General features: G+C 34.6%; 1 protein-coding gene across 4 annotated transcripts in view; it reads right to left on the minus strand.

The window, feature by feature from the left end:
- NT5C2 (5'-nucleotidase, cytosolic II) overlaps positions 1-20484 on the minus strand; it is a 111699-nt gene that overhangs the window by 20578 nt on the left and 70637 nt on the right. For all 4 annotated transcript variants that reach the window (XM_003755411.3, XM_031955774.1, XM_031955773.1 and 1 more), the window contains 2 exons: positions 10157-10274; positions 7040-7135 (listed from right to left, as the gene is read on the minus strand). In XM_003755411.3, the coding sequence (XP_003755459.1) occupies positions 7040-7135; positions 10157-10274 (214 nt within the window). The remainder of the gene's footprint in view (positions 1-7039; positions 7136-10156; positions 10275-20484) is intronic.

Consider the following 20484-nt stretch of genomic DNA (forward strand, 5'->3'; position numbering starts at 1 on the left):
AGTTGAGGAGAGAATTTTAAGTGAAGATAAGCAAATGCAAGGTCAAAAAAAAAAGTCTTAGTGACTAAAAGACCTAGTGACCTTTGATAGTGTTTGTAGAGTGGTAGGATTGGTTGGAGGCCGAGATACAAATGGTTAAAGACAGAAACTGCTACCAAAGACTGACTCTTGTCTCATTGTCAGTTAGAGGTGATCCTGGTTTCTCAAAGACTATTCTAGGGTAGTTTAAGCTTTGGCTTCAAGGATGACCCTAGAAATAGACTCTATCAGCTTTCTGAAAACCAGCCTGGCTAAATACAGAAAAGCTCATCATGAATAAATTGGTCACTAGGTGTTGAATTCTTCAGCCATGATAAACCATGAAACAAAGAAAAATATAAATTGCAAGCGGTAAAGGAACTGATTCAAGTGTGTATCCAAATGCAACAAGAAACATCATTTTGAGGGCTATTTCATTAGTCTTTCAGTGCATGTAATAAGCACAAGCAAAAAAAGTCAACCAGGAAGACAATTACATCTTCTAGATCAATGCCCATTATAGAGAGTGAAATTAGAAAAATTCTACAAAGAATTTAATAAAGAACCTTAGCCCTCCAAATTAAATTAATATAAACCTTGGTGACTTCAATGAAAAAGTCAGGTGGATGTAATATTCTAAATCCTATGCCCATGCAAATTAGATGTGTTTTTCCTGAAAGATATGAAATGAAATTATCAATTATCGAGACTTTACTGACTCTGGGGACTAAAAATTTAGGATACTGACATCACTTCCCTAGTTCCCTGAATATAAAATAGCCAGGAGGAACTCCAGGCACTCCCAGATACTTAACTGATGGATCCAGATAGGCAATTCAAGAAAAGGAGCTATATATACTCAGATGCATCAACTTGAGGCATCCTCAACTCACATCTTTGTTGAATATCTTTTTATGGTTAAATAAATTTCCTTTTGTTAATTGCTAAGTGATCTTTAAGTGTTTGATTTTGTCCCCACATCAAAAATAAACTATCAGGGGATTAGTCAAGCTTAGCCCAAAAAAAGTAGTTCTATAGAAAGAGAGTGAATGAATGAATATAATTGAATGATAAGGAATAAGAAAGTGTAAAGTCTCCTAGACTATACAGAAAATGCAACACTAATTGATCATGAGTCTTTAACTATACAGAAAATGCAGTTCTACCTATTATGAGTCTTAAAAAAAAGAGTGTGTCAAGAGGTGCTAAAAAGAAGATAACATTACAAAAAGTGAAATGTACTATATCTTTGCAGGAAATAAATGGTTACCAATGTGGTAAACATTTTCAAATCAGCTGTCTGTATAGCAATCAAATCACAAACCTATTAACACAAAGTTTAAAATCAACACCAAACTAGAACAAAGAATAAAATGAGAAGATAAGGATATACAATTAAAAGAATACCAACCTATCCTAAAACAAACTCTTGCTGCCTCCCAGAACTGGGATCAGAAAAAAGGTAAAACATCAACACAGATCATCACTATTTATGCACATTCAACTGATACAAATCAATCATTACTACAAAACCATCAAAACAGCCTTAAAATTGTCCTTTCCAATAAACATTTGATCTTCCTGTTTAAGTAGAGATACATGACAGCCACAAAAAATACTAATTTAAACTATAAATTCATTTGTAAAATCTTAGAGAAAAGGAAGAGAAGGTAACACAGCAGGTACATCCCCACATAAAAGTTTAAAAAAAAAATGAGGGAAAAAACGACTTTACAGAAAGTTTCTAAGACTTAGTTATGCCACATTATTTCCAAGGAATTTAAAAATAAAACTGAAAGGCCAAGAAATCAATTAGAACATTGGAAAATTCATCAAGATTTCCATAATAAACTGTTTTCCCCTCATCAATGACAATACTGTCACAGCATTGTCCTCTATATGTAGTACTTGAGATGAAGTATGAAGGAAGCATGTAGTGAAAATGGTACCACAGAAAGAGAAGCAGAACTGGAATAAAATAATAAATTAATAAAATAAAAGAATGTGGAGAAATGCCCATTCTAGAAATGATACAATTTTTAAAGACTCAAGGAACTCATGTTCAAGACAAATGAAAAAGAAAAGATACTAAATGATTAGAAAACTATTCATTAATAACATGCCTACTGTCCCATCTCTATAAAAAATATAGTATAAAAATTAAAAAGTTGAAAAAATAAAAGAAAATGTAAACTGAGGACTTTTAAAAAACAACTGAATTGATAAACAGGGAGAGATAATAATTTAACACCCAATGGCCTCTCCAGACAAACCTAAGAAGACATTTATTTGGACAACTGAAAGAAACTAAATGTGATTTTTAAAAAGGGAATAATAAAGTATAAAAAGAGAAAAGATAAGTACCCTTCAGAACCTTAAAGTCTTCAAAGGGTACTGAAATAGTTAAATTAGAAAAGCAGAGGAACTGGGGTAGATTGCTTCTTTTCTGAGTGTTTTAAGAGGAGAAACAAAAGGGGAGATAAAAGGAGGAATATACTAGTGCAGAATTTGGGAAGAAGGAATTATAACTTTTTATTTCTCATAATTGGGTTATATGAGAAGGCTACAAACATGGAAGAAAGAGTGAGGGAAGTGGGATCACAATAATATGAAATAAAGGAGGGTTGAAAACACATAGTTGGTGTAGAAATACTTCAAATTATGGAACATTAAAAGGAGAGAAAAAAGAAAAATTTTAAAAAGCAATTAGAATTTAAAGAGATACTTTAGATTGCCTCTTAAAAAGTGGAAAGTAGGGGCAGCTAGGTGATGCAGTGGATAGAGCACCAGCCCTGAAGTAGGAGGATCAGAGCTCAAATCTGGCCTCAGACACTTAATATTTCCTAGCTGTGTCATCCTAGGCAAGTCATTTCACCCCAATTGCCTTAGCAAAACAAAACAAAAACAAAAAGTGGAAAGTTTATTAACTGTGCTATACAAACTTAATGGATTATTACTGCACTTCTAAGAAATCAGGAAAACAGACAATATCAGAGAATTTGGGGTAGTTTAAACTGACTCAGAATGAAGTAAGCAAAATCAGAATAATTTACACAGGGACATCAATACAGCAAAGAAAAATAGCTTTGCAAGATTTCAGAACTTTGAATAATATATAATGACCAACCAATGGCTTCAGAGAACTCACTGTCACCCACTCTTAAGTCTGTCAGGACCCAACTCCTATCAGAGAGGTGATAGATTCTAAGTCAGAAAATCATTGATTTTTAGACATTTTAAACATTCTGGATTAGTTTTTTCTAATGTAATTTGTTATAAGAGGCTCCCCCCCCCCCTTTTCTTTTTCTTTTTAATTAGGGAAGCCTAGGAAGAATGGGAAAGTTAGCAAGAATGACATTAAAAAGGCAGGCCATTGAAACATTTTTTTTTAATGAATAATAAAAAAAAGAAATTAGTTCAGAAGTTAACACAAACAGAATAGCTTTGAAAGTAACATGTTTTGTTTTTTTTCCCCTGAGGCAGTTGGGGTTAAGTGACTTGCCCAGGGTCACACAGCTACGAAGTGTAAAGTGTCTGAAGCCAGATTTAAATTCAGGTCCTCCTGACTTCAGGGCTGGTGCTCTATCCATTGTACCACCTAGCTGCTCCCCCACCCCTACCCCCCCCAAAAAAAGAACATAACATGAAATTGATCATAAACTTTTAAAAAAGCAAGCAATGAAATAGAGATTCACATTTCCTCCTTATGGTCCGTTGTGAATATAGAAATACTTTTTTTTTTTTTGGTGTTGAATTTCAGAATAAGAAATATTTTAAAAAGAACTTTTCTCCTTACCCGTTAAAAAAAAAAAAGGGTACAATGAACAGAACTCATAAGGAAGGAGAGAGGAGTTAAATTTTAATTGGGTAAATTATATAGTTCTATGATACTAAGAGTCTCCCTGAAATAAAAACCCATTTAAAAAAAAGAATATTCTTCTAGTGATTCAGTACAGAAGTAAATCATAGAATATAAGTCTTTGAGGAATCAAAATTTGTGAATCACCTGGTGAGCATAAGAAATCTGAAGTGTTTTACTAAATTTGAGTTATATACAAAATGATACCAAAGAGATGTAAACTTGGAAAAGGCAGTGGGCTAGTTATATATTAAGACGGAAAGGTGAGGCTGCATGTTGCACTGTGTGCAAGACACAGAGAAAGTCCCCCAACTCACCAGGTGGACCCTCAAGGAAAATTTATGGAAAACCAAAAAGGATCAAAAGCATGTTTTGATGGATTTCAGTCTGCACCATTAGAGGGAGTACTCACATTGATAAAGTCACAGGTTCATTTAAGTACTGATAGGAGGTAGAGAATAGGGTAGAATGCATTTAGGAAATTCAAGCTCCTCTATGAAATAAAAACATTTTTAAAAAACCCAGTATCTTCTGAGATGCTACATGGTTGTAACTCACAGAATACCACAGACAATGGATACAGACAACTCATTTTAGAATTTTCAAAATGAAAGGAAGGAAAAAACAAAATGGCAGCTTGTGAGACAGCAGACATAAAAAAATTTTTTTTTCAAAATGGAAGAAATCTGTATCTTTTAAAGAAAAGGAGCCAATGGAGGAGAAATTAATGATGCTGGAAAAGGTAGAAATAAATCGGAAAGCAAGTTCTGTCAGGAATTGCTAAGAGTTGCATTCTAATAAGGTAAAGGAATAAACCTTACAAAAATACAGCTCCTTCTCTAAGACTGAAGAGAAATATGAGAAAATAAACATAGGGGTAACAAAGGTACAAAGACAATCTAATGAGAACAACCTAAGAGCTAAATTCAAAAAAGCATTAAGCTGCAGTGGGTCATATCTTTAGATTTTTCCACAAATGTTCTGTAATCCTGAAGCAGGAACAAAGAAAGTAGATGGTAAGAGGAATCTAAGTCTGAATTTTGATATAAGGTCAAAAGTATTGGGATATCTAGATGGGGCAATGGATAGGGCCCTAGATTTAAGAGTCAGGAAGACTCATCTTCCTGAACTCAGATCTGGCCTCAGACACTTACTAGCTGTGTAACCCTGTTTACCTCAGTTTCCCCCTTTGTAAAATAAGGTGGAGAAAGAAATGGTGAACCACTCTAGTGCCAAGAAAACCCCAAGTGGGATCATTAAGAAACAACAACATTGTAAGGTCAAAGGAGCACAGAAGACAAAGAGAAGCAAAGTACAGAGAAAAAGCAGTAGAGATCCAAGTTGAAGGAACAGATCCCACTTGCATAGCCAAATAGAAGTACTACAATTCTAAGAGTAGAGGGAAGAGCTAAGTGACTGGAGCATTTGTATGTCTGTGAAGGGCAGAATCTGTGAATTTAAAGTAGTGCAAGGGAAAGAACAAAAGAAAGCGTGTTCTCAGTGATACAACATGTTGTGCAGGTGAGTGGGAAGAGGATTGGATTTTGAGGTAAGAGCAAATCTTTGCTCAACAACATATTGAGCAAATCATTTATTTCTCAGTTTCTTCACTATAAATAAAAAAATTCAATTAAGTGACCTCTAAGGTCACTTCCAAATAAAGAAAAAATGAACTTCAGCAAAGTCTCTTTCTATTCTAGATCTATGTATGATTCTACGAATAGGTGAAAAACTTTAAAAAGAGTATAGGGTGAATATAACTAAATTTCACTGTCTCACATATCTTTTAAGGATTTAGCCAAGAAAACTACATGTGGTTTTGTCTCACATATCCTTTGGAGGGTGTGTGTGTGTGTGTTGTATGTATATGTATATATACGTGTGTGTGTGTGTGTGTGTGTGTGTATAATTAAGAAAGTCTGAAATATGATATAGGCGTACCTCACTGAGTTTCTTACAAATATTGCTCTTTAATTGAAGGTTTGTGGCAACTCTGTGTTGAATGAGCCCATTGGTGCCATTTTTCCAATAGCATACTCTTACATCATATCTGTGTCACATTTTGTCAATTCTCACAATATTTCAAATTTTTTATAATTTTATCTGTTATGGTAATCTATGATCAATATTTTACTATCAAAATTGTTTGGGGGCCTCCCACTCTGCACCCATAAAAGATGGTGAACTTAATTGATAAATGTGTTCTAATTATCTTACTGTACAACCATTCCCCTTTCTCTCCCTCTCCTTGGACCTCCCTATCCCATAAGATAAAACAATACTGAAATTAGATTAATTAATAATACTACAATAGCCTCAAAGTGTTCAAGTGAAAGGTCAATTGATGTAGCAAAACTTCATTGCTATCTAAATTTAGACACAACCATCACCTGGGTAGTCATCAGTCAACAGCCCATCAACATCAAGGCAAGATCCTTCAGAGCGGCAAAAGAAATCACAACTCACTGAATGCTAACATCACAATATTTTTAATGAAGGTATGTGCATTGCTATTTTTTTTTTTTACATAATGTTATTGTGCACACAAAACAACCAAAAAAGAAAAATAACAGGACTCACTTTACAGTTATATTTGCTTTGTTATGATGGTCTGGAACCAAACCTACAATATCTCCAAGGTATTTCTGTATTTTAGAAGAAAATGCCATTTTTATATAGTTCTCATTTAATCATAATAAGGCAAGAAAGTGGCTCAGAGTGTGATACTACCCTATTAGTCCTATTTCGTTGTTCCTCTTGCCTTTGTTTAAAATCTTCTATACCAGAAAGCTTCTATGCTGGAAATTTATCTAACTAACCAAACCCCAGATAATTTCAGTGATAAGTAACCAATCAGATCTGTCTCAGGGAAAAGCTTTGTGAACTATTTTGACAGGGAAGTCCTCTAGAATCTTTTGATGGAGGTCACCACACCTATAGTTCTGTCAGTGTAGTTCTTCTTCAGAATACTCCAACACATTCTTTGGAGTTAGAAGTGGAGGGGAAGATGCAGCAGTCATTTTAGGCCCCAGTCTTTCCCTGTATATAGTAAAAATTCACTTAATACAGGACTATTATTTTCATCACTCACTGGCCTGACTCTTCTTTGAAAATCTCCCCTCAGTTCTAAGATGGCTACAGTGTCTTAGAACAGATACTTACCCCCTTATGAAGTTAAATCCATGTGCACATACCAGGAGGTTCCCATATGCATCAACTTTCAGCAAGTTCCCATACAATGTATCAAAGACCAGTCCCCTATATGAAAAAAATTTTAAAAGTAGATATTTAATAAAAGAAACAAAAATCACATCACAGCACTACTATAAACCCTAAGTCACAGAGCAGAGAAAAATAAGTATGAAGTGATCTATGGAGTAGGGTTTGTCACCAAATAATGGCAGTCACCAAAAATTGGGGTTCAATCATGTGAAGAATTCACATTTTTGACAAAAGATAGATTTATTTAGGTCAGAGATTACAGACAAAATGAAGTGATACAATAGATACTGGGAATGGTAGATATGAAATAGAGTGGAAGAGCATATGAAAGTCAAGTTCTTCAGTAGAACTCACAATTACAGTAAAAAGGGAGCACCCCATGAGACTGGGGCATGTCCTTAGCTGGCAGGCTAAATCCTGAAAGGACTTAGCCCCCTAGTTAGCTGTAAGGAGGAGAAGTGGGGTTAGGAAGCAGAGTGGAGTTAGGGGAGGTACCATGTGGCACAGAAGGGGAAAGATGCCAGCAGGCAGAGGGCTTCGGTGGGCCAACTCAAAGGGAGGTAGCAGCAAAGCCATGGGCCATAAATTGTTTTATAGAGAAAATTTAGTTTGAGGGGCTTGACATAACTTGGATTTCTGACTGGGATTATTTTTAGAGGATGGGACCACAGATCTCCATTATCAGAGCTTTCTTCCTACCTATCTCAGGGATTAATTTTTATTAATTCCTCTGCTAACCACACCTATCATTGAAGACCTCATCTAGGATGTCCCAGAAAAAAATATAAACTTTGGAGGTTGGACTAGATATATACAATTTTTAAAAGACAGGCAAGACTTGGCTCTTTTCAACAATGAGGTAATTCAGACCAATTCTAAGAGAGTTGTGTTGGAGAGAGCTATCTGCATCCAGAAAGAAGATTATGGGTACTAAATATGGATCACAACATAGTACTGTCACCTTTGTTGTGGTTGTTTGCTTGCTTGTTTGTTTTTTCCCTTTCTCATTTCTTTCCTTTTTGATCTGATTTTTCTTGTGCAGTATGATAAATCTGGAAATATGTTTAGAAGAATTACACATATTTAACCTATATTGGATTAATTGCTGTCTAAGGGAGGGAAGTGAGGGAGAAAAATTTGGAACACAAGGTTTTACAAGGGCAAATGTTGAAAATTATCTTTGCATGTATTTTGAAAATAAAAAGCTATTATTTAAAAAAAAAAAAACAGGCATCAGATATCTTTTACAAGAAGTAATGTACAACTAGATATTCAAGGAAAATAAGTTATTAGATCTAAGTTTTCTTGCTAACTCTAGAAAATGCAGCATTACCATTCCAGTGTTAAGAGGTCTCTGAACCTTTTTTTTTTTTTTTTTTTTTTTTTTTTTTTACACACCTCTTCCTAGGTGACCCTATCAGCTCCCATAGGTTCAATTATCATCTCTGCACAGATAACTTCGACAGCTATATATCCAGCCCTGGATTCTCACCTAAGCTCTGAGTTCACATCTCTGACTATTGTCCATTTAGAACTAAACCAAACTGACTCGAACTAGTGTGCTACAGGCATTTGAAATTCAACATGTTCATAACAGTTCTCATTAGCTTTCCTTTTAGCTCTCTATTCTTCTGAACTTTCTTATGAATGAAGAAAGTAGACCTATCCTTCCACAGTCACCCAGGATCACAATTCCTCACTCCACATATCTAAGCAGCTGCTAAACTTTGTTTTTGTGACATTTCACAGATTTGTCCCTACTTGTAGAGTTATTACCATAGTATAGGCCCTTATAACCTCTGGATCACCACTATAGCTTCCATCCATTTCAATCTCTTCTTTACAGAACTGCCCAAGTGATTTACTAAAGTACAAATCTGACCCGATTTATCCCTCTCCTCAATAAACTCTTGTGGTGTAGGATCAATTACTCCTCTATTTGACACTGGAAGCTCTTCACCACTAGGCTCCTTCCTACTTTTCCAGGCTTCCTAGATATTAATTAATCCCCAAAAGTCCTGTAGAGTCCAGCTATACTATCCAATTGCTCTTCTTCATACACGGTTCCATCTTCCACCTCCAGGCATTTGCACTGTCTTCCATGCCTAGAATATATTCCTTACTTTCACCTCCTGATCCTTGCCTCTCCTTCCCCAAACTATCTTGTACTTACTCTCTATATATTCCCTATATACTTAAATACACTCTCTTGTCAGAACACAAGTTCCCTGAGGACCACTTTCTCTTTTCTCTCTGTATCCCTAGGGTTTTGCACAATGCCTGGCATACAACAGGTACTTAATAAATGCTGCTTGATTGACTGGAAGCTGATTTAAAATAGTATGACTTTATTTCCAAGAATGTAATGCTCTGTTGATGTAAATGCTCTGTGAGACAAGTTTTAATAAACAGAGGCCAGAAAAATTTTCTCTCTCCTTTCAGAAATAATTTGGTAGCTATTAACTTTTATGGGCAAAAAGTAGTGTACCATATAAAAAGTTCAAGAGACACAAATTCTGGGTAATTAATCACTTCATTAATCATGCAAACAGATAATTAATAAAATAGATCAGTGGCACTCTCAAATGCCAAAGATGCCTCATGGAACCCAGTCAATGCTTATATGCCCTTGGAAAAATGGACACTCCTGAGAGTGGCAATCAACTCTGACTGGTTAACAATTAATGAGAAGAATGAATATTATAATGAGAAGTGGGCCTACTCTAATGAGGCACTGAGGGAAGTGACGGATCACTCTTGTTCCCAGACACTCCTCCCCACCCCCAGGCAATCTAGACAAAGGAGCTACTTGCCCTTGACCAAATCTCCCAGAGAAGAACACAATGGGCCAAATTTCCCCTTAGATGACTTTCTTTGGTAAATTTTCTAGCTAAGTGGGGCAACAACTCCAAGATTTCATCTCCTTTCACCCTGCCTTTCAGAGATCTAATCTCTAAATGAGGAAGGGAAAAAAATCCTGGATCTCCCTCAAAACTAATTAATATTCATTTCTCTCATTGGTGATGTCAGTCCCATACCAATGCGATTTACAATTACCTTGTAGGGAATGTAGAATCATAGACAAAACTGAGCAGCTCCTGGGGGTATCCAATGGAAACTAATCTTTCAACGGTCAGGTCAAAACCAAGAGATTCATACTCCGGGGATTTATATACTGCACAAAGAAGAAATTCTTAATTAGTCAATGCAAAAGAAGCGTCAATTAAGGCAGAAGGCAAATGAAAGTTATTTCTTCTCTTTTCTTACTATACTTCCACTCCCCTAACACTATCATTTTTCTTCTTCCAATTTAAGTTCCACTGTGCTCATGCACACTGTGATATGGGAATTCTGTTATAGACTATAGAAATGAAGCTGCTATTTTGATACCAGATCAAACTTCCAAAAATCCAGCAGAATTCCTTATCTCAGACAAAATTCAAGCTAAACATTATTTCTCCTTCTACCTACCATCTCCCTTTGTAGTCCCACGTTATCAAAGTATAAAATCTAAATTGTATGGCTATTTGTATGTATGGTCAATATTTTCCAAAAAAAATACTATTGATGGGAATCAGACTAGAGGTTTATAAATAACAAAGGGTTCATCACACATCTAGTGTGACAAGAATCCTTCTGTGATTTTATCAAATTTTTTTTTTTCTTCTTTGAGAGTCTTTGGCTTGATATTGGTTTTACATTCACTTTCCACCAATATGTTCAATTGCATTTGCTAGACAGAATATACATTTCTTAATCAACTGTTACAATGTTAAATCTATCAAAATTTCATTATAAAAAGGTTTCAGTTCATTACACAGAAAATATTGTTCCTTTAAATAGTTCTCCTCCAAATGGGATGTTTAGGCAGGCATCACTCCATTATATAAATAGTAGAGTCAGACAAGCAAGTAGTCCACAAATGATAAAACATGTGATATATTCTTTCATAAACCATGATTTTAAAAAAGCAGTCTAATTTTTGCAAATTGGGATCAGCACTGACAGTTTGATATAGTAGTAGGGAAATGTAGGAGAGTTGGATTTCCCATGGCCATGTAAACTTAAAAAATAATCAATGAAAGGAGGTGATGTCATGATGCAATGATGGTCTAAGGGGATGAGAAGGTACAACAAATTAATACTCCTCATAAAGGGCTTGCAGAAATAGATTAGCGGAGATGATACCAATAAACATATAAATCTGTTAGTTCCTTAAGTGGATATGAGAAAAGTAGAATAACTCTATGTAGTCTCATGATACCACTAGTTAGATTACTGTTGATCACAGATTGCTTCTGACTACTATTACATTATTTTATCCCACTCTCCTGACCAATTTTTCAGTTTGGTTCATTCTGCTTGTTCATGATGAAATTTTAATTTGTGTCTCTCTTTTCCCCTCCCTCTCCCCACTATCACAAAAGTCATACTGGGGTATCCATTGAAAAAATGGAAACTCAAACTATCAGACAGATCTTGGGTCTCTCTCTTCTCCAAAGTGCAAATGACAAAGGGGAGACTACTTACTAGTCTCTTTTTCTGTCTACCAGGATCTTAATAGTGCCCTACTATCTGCTGTCACTTGCAAAACTATCTGAAATTTTTTTTACCCAATTACATTTTAAATTTGAAGCCCTCTATGTTTAGGTAGGTTAAGTTGACATTCTGTTAGATTTTTTTTGCCTTAGCACAACACTACCTTGAGAAGATATTTAAAGTCTCCAATATCAAAGGTACGAGGAAATCACTGACTAATATAACTCTAAGGGAACTTTTGGAATATTATAAGGCATCCTGCTGCCCCAAGTATGGATCAAATCCCATTACAACAGTTCTACAAAACAAAAAGGCTCTGTCTCACAATCTATTTATTGTGATACAACAAAACTGCAATACAATTTTTTAAAAAAAAAAGTTCTAATTCTGCAATGCTATGGAATTCATTTTAATAGGATTTGATCTGTACTAAATTTTTTTCAACAACTGCTTTTCATAAACTCTCCAGGAAAAAACTAATTACTTTTACATGTCATTGCCCATGTTCACTCTCTAAAATTACTATGGCTCTTAAATTAGGGAGCTGGGTAATTACAGAATGATGGAATGATTGCTGATTAAAACCCAGCCTTTTTTGAAATAGTTTGGAATAAAAACCAGTAACTTTCCTCAGGGATGTCAAAACAAAACAAGAAATCCTCACACCTTCAAACTACAATTTTAAAACACAATTCCTAAAAACAACAGGAAGAAAAGCATTGCATACTGTATAAAAAGAATAGTTCATTTCATAAAGGGCAAAATTTTCTGTCTAAGACTTTTCCTGAAAAAGCCATTTCATATAAATGCCTTAATTTTATATAGACCCTTTTCTTCCCATGCAACTCAATACACTTCAAAGGGACAAATGATAAGTTTCCCCATTCTGCAGCTAAGAAAAATAAAGCTCAGAGATGGTAAATTACTGACCTAAAAACACAATGCAAGTAAAGATCTGAGTTGGCACCAGAATCCAGCTCTCCTGATTTTCAATCAAGTGGTCTTTCCAATGAAGTCCACTACTGTCAAAGAAAGATTGTAGAGTGCACAAAGCTATCACAGTGGAGACATCAGATTAGATCCTTGGTGGTGAAAACACACAGTTCTCCAATTACTCTAACACTGTCCAAAGTAAACTTTACTTTAATTAGTCACAGGTGGGAATGGATTTTGAGTGTAGAGAGTCCAAGTTCCATCTTGACAACCCTCTTCATTTCAGCAAGCACTATATTAATCAGTATGAACTACAAGCTATTGACATTTCCCTTACCCGCTGCCCAGATAGTCATTTCAGTAACATGACTACTCAGTCATTAAACTGTCTACTTGAGAAACACACAGTGTAAATATGCCTTGGGGCAAGAAGGGTGCTGGAGAGACTGCTCCAAGTTCAGCAATATAGAGCACAGGAAAGAGTTTATCCTTCCATCACTGCTTTCAGAGAGTATGTTTAGATCACCATTTGCTATCCTGGTTGCAGAAATGTGGTAATGAAAAGACCCTTTACTCTTGAAACCAAGTAAATATGCCCTTAAACCGCTTCCTAAAAATATTTTAAAATCCCTTTTCATCCCAGTCCCTGGGAAAACAGCCTCAGCCATTTGTAGGGCACAGGGAATGCCACCTATTCAAGGCTTGCCATGCACAGACTGCAGGGATGTATGCTTCTGCACAGCTGCAGGGGCTCGAGTTTCGACTCTTCTTACAGGCTGGGAGCAAATAAATGGTGTTCAGCCTCAAGCCCAATTGTTAGAGTCTGACCTTTTTGTGCCTGCAAAAAGCAGCCCAAGGCCTGAAGCTAAATATAATCATCACAGATTCCCTGCTCATTTATTCTTCTTTAAAGAGGGTCCTCAGGCCTACCCCAATGGGCCCAGATCCCAAAGACAAAAGGACAAGTTATTTTCAGGGCCCCAAGTTCCAAAACAGAGAAATGTTTCAGCCACTAAAGCAGCACACAGTGTTCTCATATTACATAACTCCACTATAAAGAGAACAGCCAAAGCTCTGAAAGCTGAAGTTACTGATAGCACTTAAAAGATATTGCTGACTCTATAATTATTGATAGCACAATTTAGAGATATATTTAATATTAAAGAGAACTGTTTCTTCCACAATTTTCTTGGGGGGAAAAGAATGAAAAAAATCAACTAAAGCTCTGGAGGTGGACCCTCAGACTGTCAGGAGTAATCACTGATTATATAGACAGGCAGGACCTGTGTTAGAAGAGAAAGCCCCCTTGGAATGAGCAGGAAGTTGTGCAGGGAAGTTTGGAACCCTCATGCACTTTTTACCTTTGCTGCCAAGACATATGTGTAGCAGTTTTATAGGCTTCCTGAAAAAGAAAAGGCCAACCTCTATAGAGGTTTGAGCCTAGGCAAAGTGCTGCTGCCAAAATGATAACTCACATGAGGCAGATGCAGATGCAGAGTGTCACTCCAGTCTTGAAGGAGTTACACTGGCTCCCCTGTTAAAAAAAACAAACAAAAAAACCAAGCTGGTTTTAAAACTGTTGTGATGGGCCAGGACAGGGAGGCACCATCTGGGGATTGGGTGTTTACTGGAGCCGCTGCCATCCTGGTGGAAACATCCTCCGGCTTGCAATTGCTAAAATTAGCCTTATCAGATATTCCAAAATACAGGTGTAGAAGATAGTGTAGGTTCTGTTTACTTTTCTTGTACCCTGAATCTGGAACATACTCCAAGCCTGGTCCTGAAATATTAAGTCAAAAGATATACAGATGGAAAGAAACTCCTCTCATTTGTCTTATCACATTAATTTTTTATATGACAAAGACTGAATGTAGCCTGTAAGAGACACTAATTATTATACTGTATCTAATGAAACAGGGTGACTTCAAAGGACACATAAAAGCAAACTAGAATACACTCACTACTTGCTTCAAAGTCAACACTTAATTTGGTAATCTATAAAGGAATCAGCCTGCCCCTGCTTCTCCCCACCACCGTTTCATACCCTCAATATGGAAAGATAAAACTGATATAGTCTGATCAGATGCCCAAGTTTAAACTAGAGAATGAACTGAATTGGATGGACTGCATTTGTAAATACTATTTCCAGCAAAGTTTAATCAGTAAAAAAAAGACATTTTACTCAAGGCCCAATTCTGTCACTGGGCGTTTTCCTCTGTAAAGAATTTTTAATATTCCTTTCCTTTAATGAATAGGATGGTCTAGATGGCCCCTGAGGTCCTTCTTAAATTCTGGATTTATGAGGATGCTCAGCACCAAAAGGAAAAAAGGTTATGCTAGAAGTAAAATGAAAGGGATAGGATATGTTAGTGACTTTGTACTTGTAAGCATTAAGAAAAATTTGACCAATAATATCAAACTGATTTGTTTTGTTTCTATATTTGGTAACTAATAATAGTACTAAGGAGCAATTTTATTTCATTCTACTTGACAATTAGTCATTTTATCTATGTAAAGTTAAATTAAAAAGATCAATTGCCTAGTCTAGTTAGAAGAAAACAAGTTAAAAATGTGATACATTTAACTATACTAGTTTCTAAAATTGTTACAATCATATAAATTAACTTCTCAGAAGAATAAAGTTATCTTCTTCAAAGAAACCCATGAGCAGGCCTTCTATCATTGGGCAACCTTTGGTGTGCCCTAACACAAACCCTATTGCGTGGCTCCTCAATCAGACAGATCTTGCTAAGAGAGAATCTGTTATCCAGTGGAAAAGCAAAAGATGATGACTTATATTTTAAGAAATTTGTCATAAAACAGATAATAAGAAATCAACAAATCACCTCCAGGCCATTGCACCTCTCATTGCACTGTCAAACTCTACCTTTTAAAACAGCCATTGCATCTTTAGAGTCCCCTAAAAATTTGGGTAATTTTAATTAATTACACCAGTAAATAAGAATACTGCAATATATATATATATATATATATATATATATGTAACAGCAAATGCTCAATAAATGTTGGATCGGAAATGGAGTGGAAAAAAGCCCTATATTTATATAGTTATTGGATTGTGTGCTGCTCCACAGATTCAAGGCACACTAAAAACACATTAGGCCCCAGCTATGAGTTTTTAAATATGTATTTTTCATAAAGTATTTTATCTCCTCAAGAATCTTTTTAAAAATGTTTTTTTCAGTATGAACAAGTTTCATTTTTTACTAATATGGAATATGATAAAAATAGACCTAGAACAGTAACTTCTAACTCATTTGAAAACATTTTACCATGTTTTAAATTATCAAAATGAAAATATCACAAATTTATTTCTTTAATATTATGAATTTCTTTAATCTTACAATCAAGTTGAAGATGTTATGCTATAATTAAATATATTGGCCCTTAATAATTTGATTAATATTAATTCACTAGAATCAGAATAACAAAATCAGACCACCAAAAGAATCTATCATAACACCATTAACAGACAAAAAAGTCTGAAGAGTTACAGAACACATTAGTGAAACCAACTAGTAAATGAATATTATGTCAAAGCACAAAAGGAAAATAAAAATGCAGATTTTCAAATGAAATATAAATATAGGATTTACATTTTAAAAATTTAAACTTTAGCACGCAGATTATTTTTGGTGAACTAGAAAGGCAAAACAATCAGCACTGTTTCAATAAGCAAAACTGACAAACTAAAATCACTAAATGTAATTAACATTCTGTTTTGCAATTAAAGAAGAAAATTCCAAAATAAAGATTCAAAATAGCTGTTGGAAAGATTTTTGAAAATGAAATAGAAGCTCAATAAATGTTTTTTGAAATGTTTGACTAAAGTGGTAAAGAGACTGGTATAGATGGGTTGTTACATTGCTATAACCAACATTTTGGAGCACCATAATAATTGACTAAAACACTGAGTTCTGAGCACCATTTAAGAAAAGTCTTTTAGAAATGAGAAGACAATTCAAGCAGAAATCCAAAAGAGGTACTCACGTTTCAATAATCACAAAGTATCCTGGAAAATGTTGCTGCTAAAACATGCATCCCAAGGGAATAAAAGAAAATCATAGCAAAGAAATATAAAACTTAGAGTTGGAAGGTCACTTTGACCCAATCCCCTGCTGTAACACAATAACAACTTGAATAACCTTAAACTAATCCTTCCACATGACTGCGCCCCCAAAAACTAAATGTCCAAAATTATAGTAATAATGAATACTAAAAGAAAAAAAACGAAGTAAAAGTATAGTATTAAAAATCATTTTCATTAAAAAATGAACTTGGAAATTTTTCAAGGTATACAAGGAAAATCAATAGAATAATTTTCATTTTGCTATCATGTCAAGCTTGGAGATAAATATGGTTCCACTGATTAGTAGCCTATGTATAGAGAAATTCATTAATATGAATGGAAGGTAGCCATGTACCCAATCAGGCATTGAGTAGAAGGGAAAGCCAGGTTTTTTAAACAATTTTTCCTAATTTTGAAATGCCCTGAAAAAGTATGCCATATACTGATACAAAACTTAAAAAGTAAAAGTTATTGAAAGATGCCAAATAGGATACAGAGAATTAAAAAATTTTGAAACAAATTGTTTCTCAATATTTAGTTTTCCATATAACAACTAAATTCTCAGTATGAGTACTAAAGTACTATCTTCTTTAAAAATGGCCCCCATTCCATGAAATATTTTATTTATCCTTTTAAGTAGATGTTAGAAAACTATTTTATTTGGTAACAAAAACAAAAGTAGTTCGCAACTTGCTTAAAATGTGAAAAATGGAAAAAAAAAAATGGCCTGGGTTTATAGGCCACAGATATGGGTTTGAGGTTTGCATCCTAGCTTTGTCGCCTGATTACATGGATGAGCTTGGGAAAGTTATTAAACTTGTCTGTTTGTTGTCTGTGGTCTAAGTTTTCTCATCTGTAAAAATAAGGCATTGGACTAGAAAATTATTTAAGGTCCCTTCAACTCTAAATCTAAAAACCCATGATCCAATGAAAAAAAGAAACTTGAGATGCTAAAGAAAAATAATTTTATTAGGATAATTCATTATTTCCAAATAATTTTAATGTCAAATAATTAAGAAAAAGGTACCACAGCAAAATAACGTTTTGGTCATGTATACTTATTGTGTATCTAATTTATATTTTAATGTATTTAACATCTACTGGTCATCCTGCCGTCTAGGGGAGGGGGGGGGGGGTAAGAGGTGAAAAATTGGAACAAGAGGTTTGGCAATTGTTAATGCTGTAAAGTTACCCATGCATATATCCTGTAAATAAAAGGCTATTAAATAAAAATAAAAAAATAAAAAAAAATTTAAAAAAAAAAAGAAAAAGGTACTAGACAAAGGGGCATTAGGGTTACCCTTCCCAAATAAATAAGGGAGAGTGTGAGTAGAAAAAATTTTCCATTGGCAACCAAGAAACAGGGTTTTCTTTCTTTGTTTCTAGGACCATCAATAAACCATAGGATGAAAATAAAATACCGAGCTTCTAATGTTTTCCCTTTTAAAAAATTGATGAAATTTCCTTTGCATTTTGCCTTTCAGTACCTCTATGACCATTTCCCCTCATAAATTCTGCTATGTAAAAATTCTGTGCTTTAAACTGGGGAACTAAACTATATAGAGGGCAGATTTTATCTGGCAACGTCTCTACTTTTTAAAACAACAAAACAATGTATAGAAGAATATATACTTACTTCATAGATGATTTCAAATTATCCCCAAGCTACTGCTTAAACACTTTCCACACATTTGGAGACAAATGCAACAGAGTAGAAGAGTATTCGATTAGCAATAACTTGTATGACTAAATTACAAATTAAGTGTTGCTACAGAATATTTCAAATACTTCCAATTTTAAAGTCTTGAATAAAGAGCCAGTTCCTATAAGGCATTGGTTACAAAGTTTTGGGAGGAACTATAAAGAGTGGCATGTTGAGTTAAAGACATTAAAATATGAAACAAAAACATGGTAGATAAAAACATGGCAAAAGACGATATCAAAGCAGGTAAAACCATCACTAAGCACCCTCAGTAGCACAAAAGTTAGTCTAACTGGACCTGGAGACAGGAAAACCTGTGTTCACTTCCGGTCTCAGACACTTCCTAGCTGCGTGACTTTGGGCAATTCACTGATTTAATCTAATTTGCCTCAGTTTCCTCATCTGTAAAATGATCTGGAGAAGAAAATGGCAAATTACTCCAGTATCTGTGCCAAGAAAACCCCAAATGAGGTTGCAAAGAGTCGAATGCAACTGAAAAATGGCTAAACAACAATAAAACAATCACTAGTATAATACAATTCAAGAAACATAGTCTAGTAAAACTGGAAGTCTAGTTATTTAAAACACCAGTGAATGCATTTCAAAATATGAATTCTCACTCTAAAAAGCAAACTATTCAAAAACTAAAAAATTGAGAAATGAATTTTAAAATGACAAAGCTCACAGGGCCTGGTACGTTGAAAACATTTAATAAAGCATATTGATTTGATTAATTAGGTAACTGATTTTTTAAACCAACACACCAGAATGAATATTGTTTCAAAACAGAAATTTATACTTGCAAAATGCTTTAAGTTTTATTTAAAAAAAAAAAAAAAAAAAAAACTTACCCCAAATTAACCCTGAAAGTAGGAAATAAATTCAAGTACTATTGGCATTTTTATATAGGAGGAAACTGAAGAATGACTTGCACACACTCCAACAGTATGTGTCAAAGTTAAGAGAGTCACCTTGGACAGTTTTACATTTATTCTCATGATGCTGTCACTGCATGAAATAGTTTTGAAACTCCCTTTTTAGAGGGATGTATTTATTTAAATGTATAAATTCTGACAGATTTGGGATTTTTCTTATAGCTTCATTACTAACAGTCATGCCACTTAATTATCACCTTATCAGCTTTGTGAAGTCATTTTTCATAAGTATAAATGAGATAGCCCCCTTTACAGATGTACTTAAAAACAAAAAACCTAAAATCTAGCACCAAATATAATCCTTTCACAAACCCTTAACTTTCTCTTGGATGCTGTACCGTAAGTTATTTTTGGTTGATTTTTAATTCAACAACTTAACCAAGTTTGTTTAAACAAGCCAGCTTATCTATTGTATTCCATTTTTTGAATGAGAAAATAAAACCTCTTTTGATGGGAAACATGGTATCAAAATAAGTTAACAAGATAGAATTTTTCATATAATATTAATGTTTCCCCCTTAAAATTAGTTATATACATTTCTATGAATTTACAAATAGCAATCTGAAAAATTCCTTGAAAAGCTGAATATTTTCACATCTCATGTGCTATTCTTTACCTTTTACTGGAGGCTTAGCAACTCATGCCTCATATACAAAACTCAAAAATAAAGAAGAGAATATTTAGTGACCTAAGAAGTAAACTACAATTTTTACATTTTCTAGGCAGGAAGAGAAATAACTAGTGGCCACGGTGCCTCGAGGATTCTCCCAGTCTTCTTGGAAGGTGCTACCCACACTGACTGTTGAGGTGACTCTGTGCAATCTGCTTACCTTTGGGAGACTTCCTGTCAGACCGAAAACATCAGATAGGTTGGACCTTGAACTGACCTCACAGCTGTCTTGGGAAATTAACTCAGCATGCCAAATAAGTCATCCTTTCTATATGAAGTATCTTAGAGTTTGGAAAGGCTTTCAGAAATCATTTGCAAAAGGCCCATATTCAGGCACATATCTTCTCAAACAACAGCTAATCATATTACAACTTACCATGAGTCCATCAGACTTTTTTACATTTAAAGAAAATCTCATACCCAAAAAGACTGCAAGGCTGCTGATGGAAATCAGGCCTAGACTAAAGCATGTCCCTTTTCATTATTCCTTCTGGTCTTGGACACTTCCTAGCTGTG

This window comes from Sarcophilus harrisii, chromosome 2 (assembly GCF_902635505.1).
Source record: "Sarcophilus harrisii chromosome 2, mSarHar1.11, whole genome shotgun sequence".
NCBI lineage: Eukaryota > Metazoa > Chordata > Mammalia > Dasyuromorphia > Dasyuridae > Sarcophilus > Sarcophilus harrisii.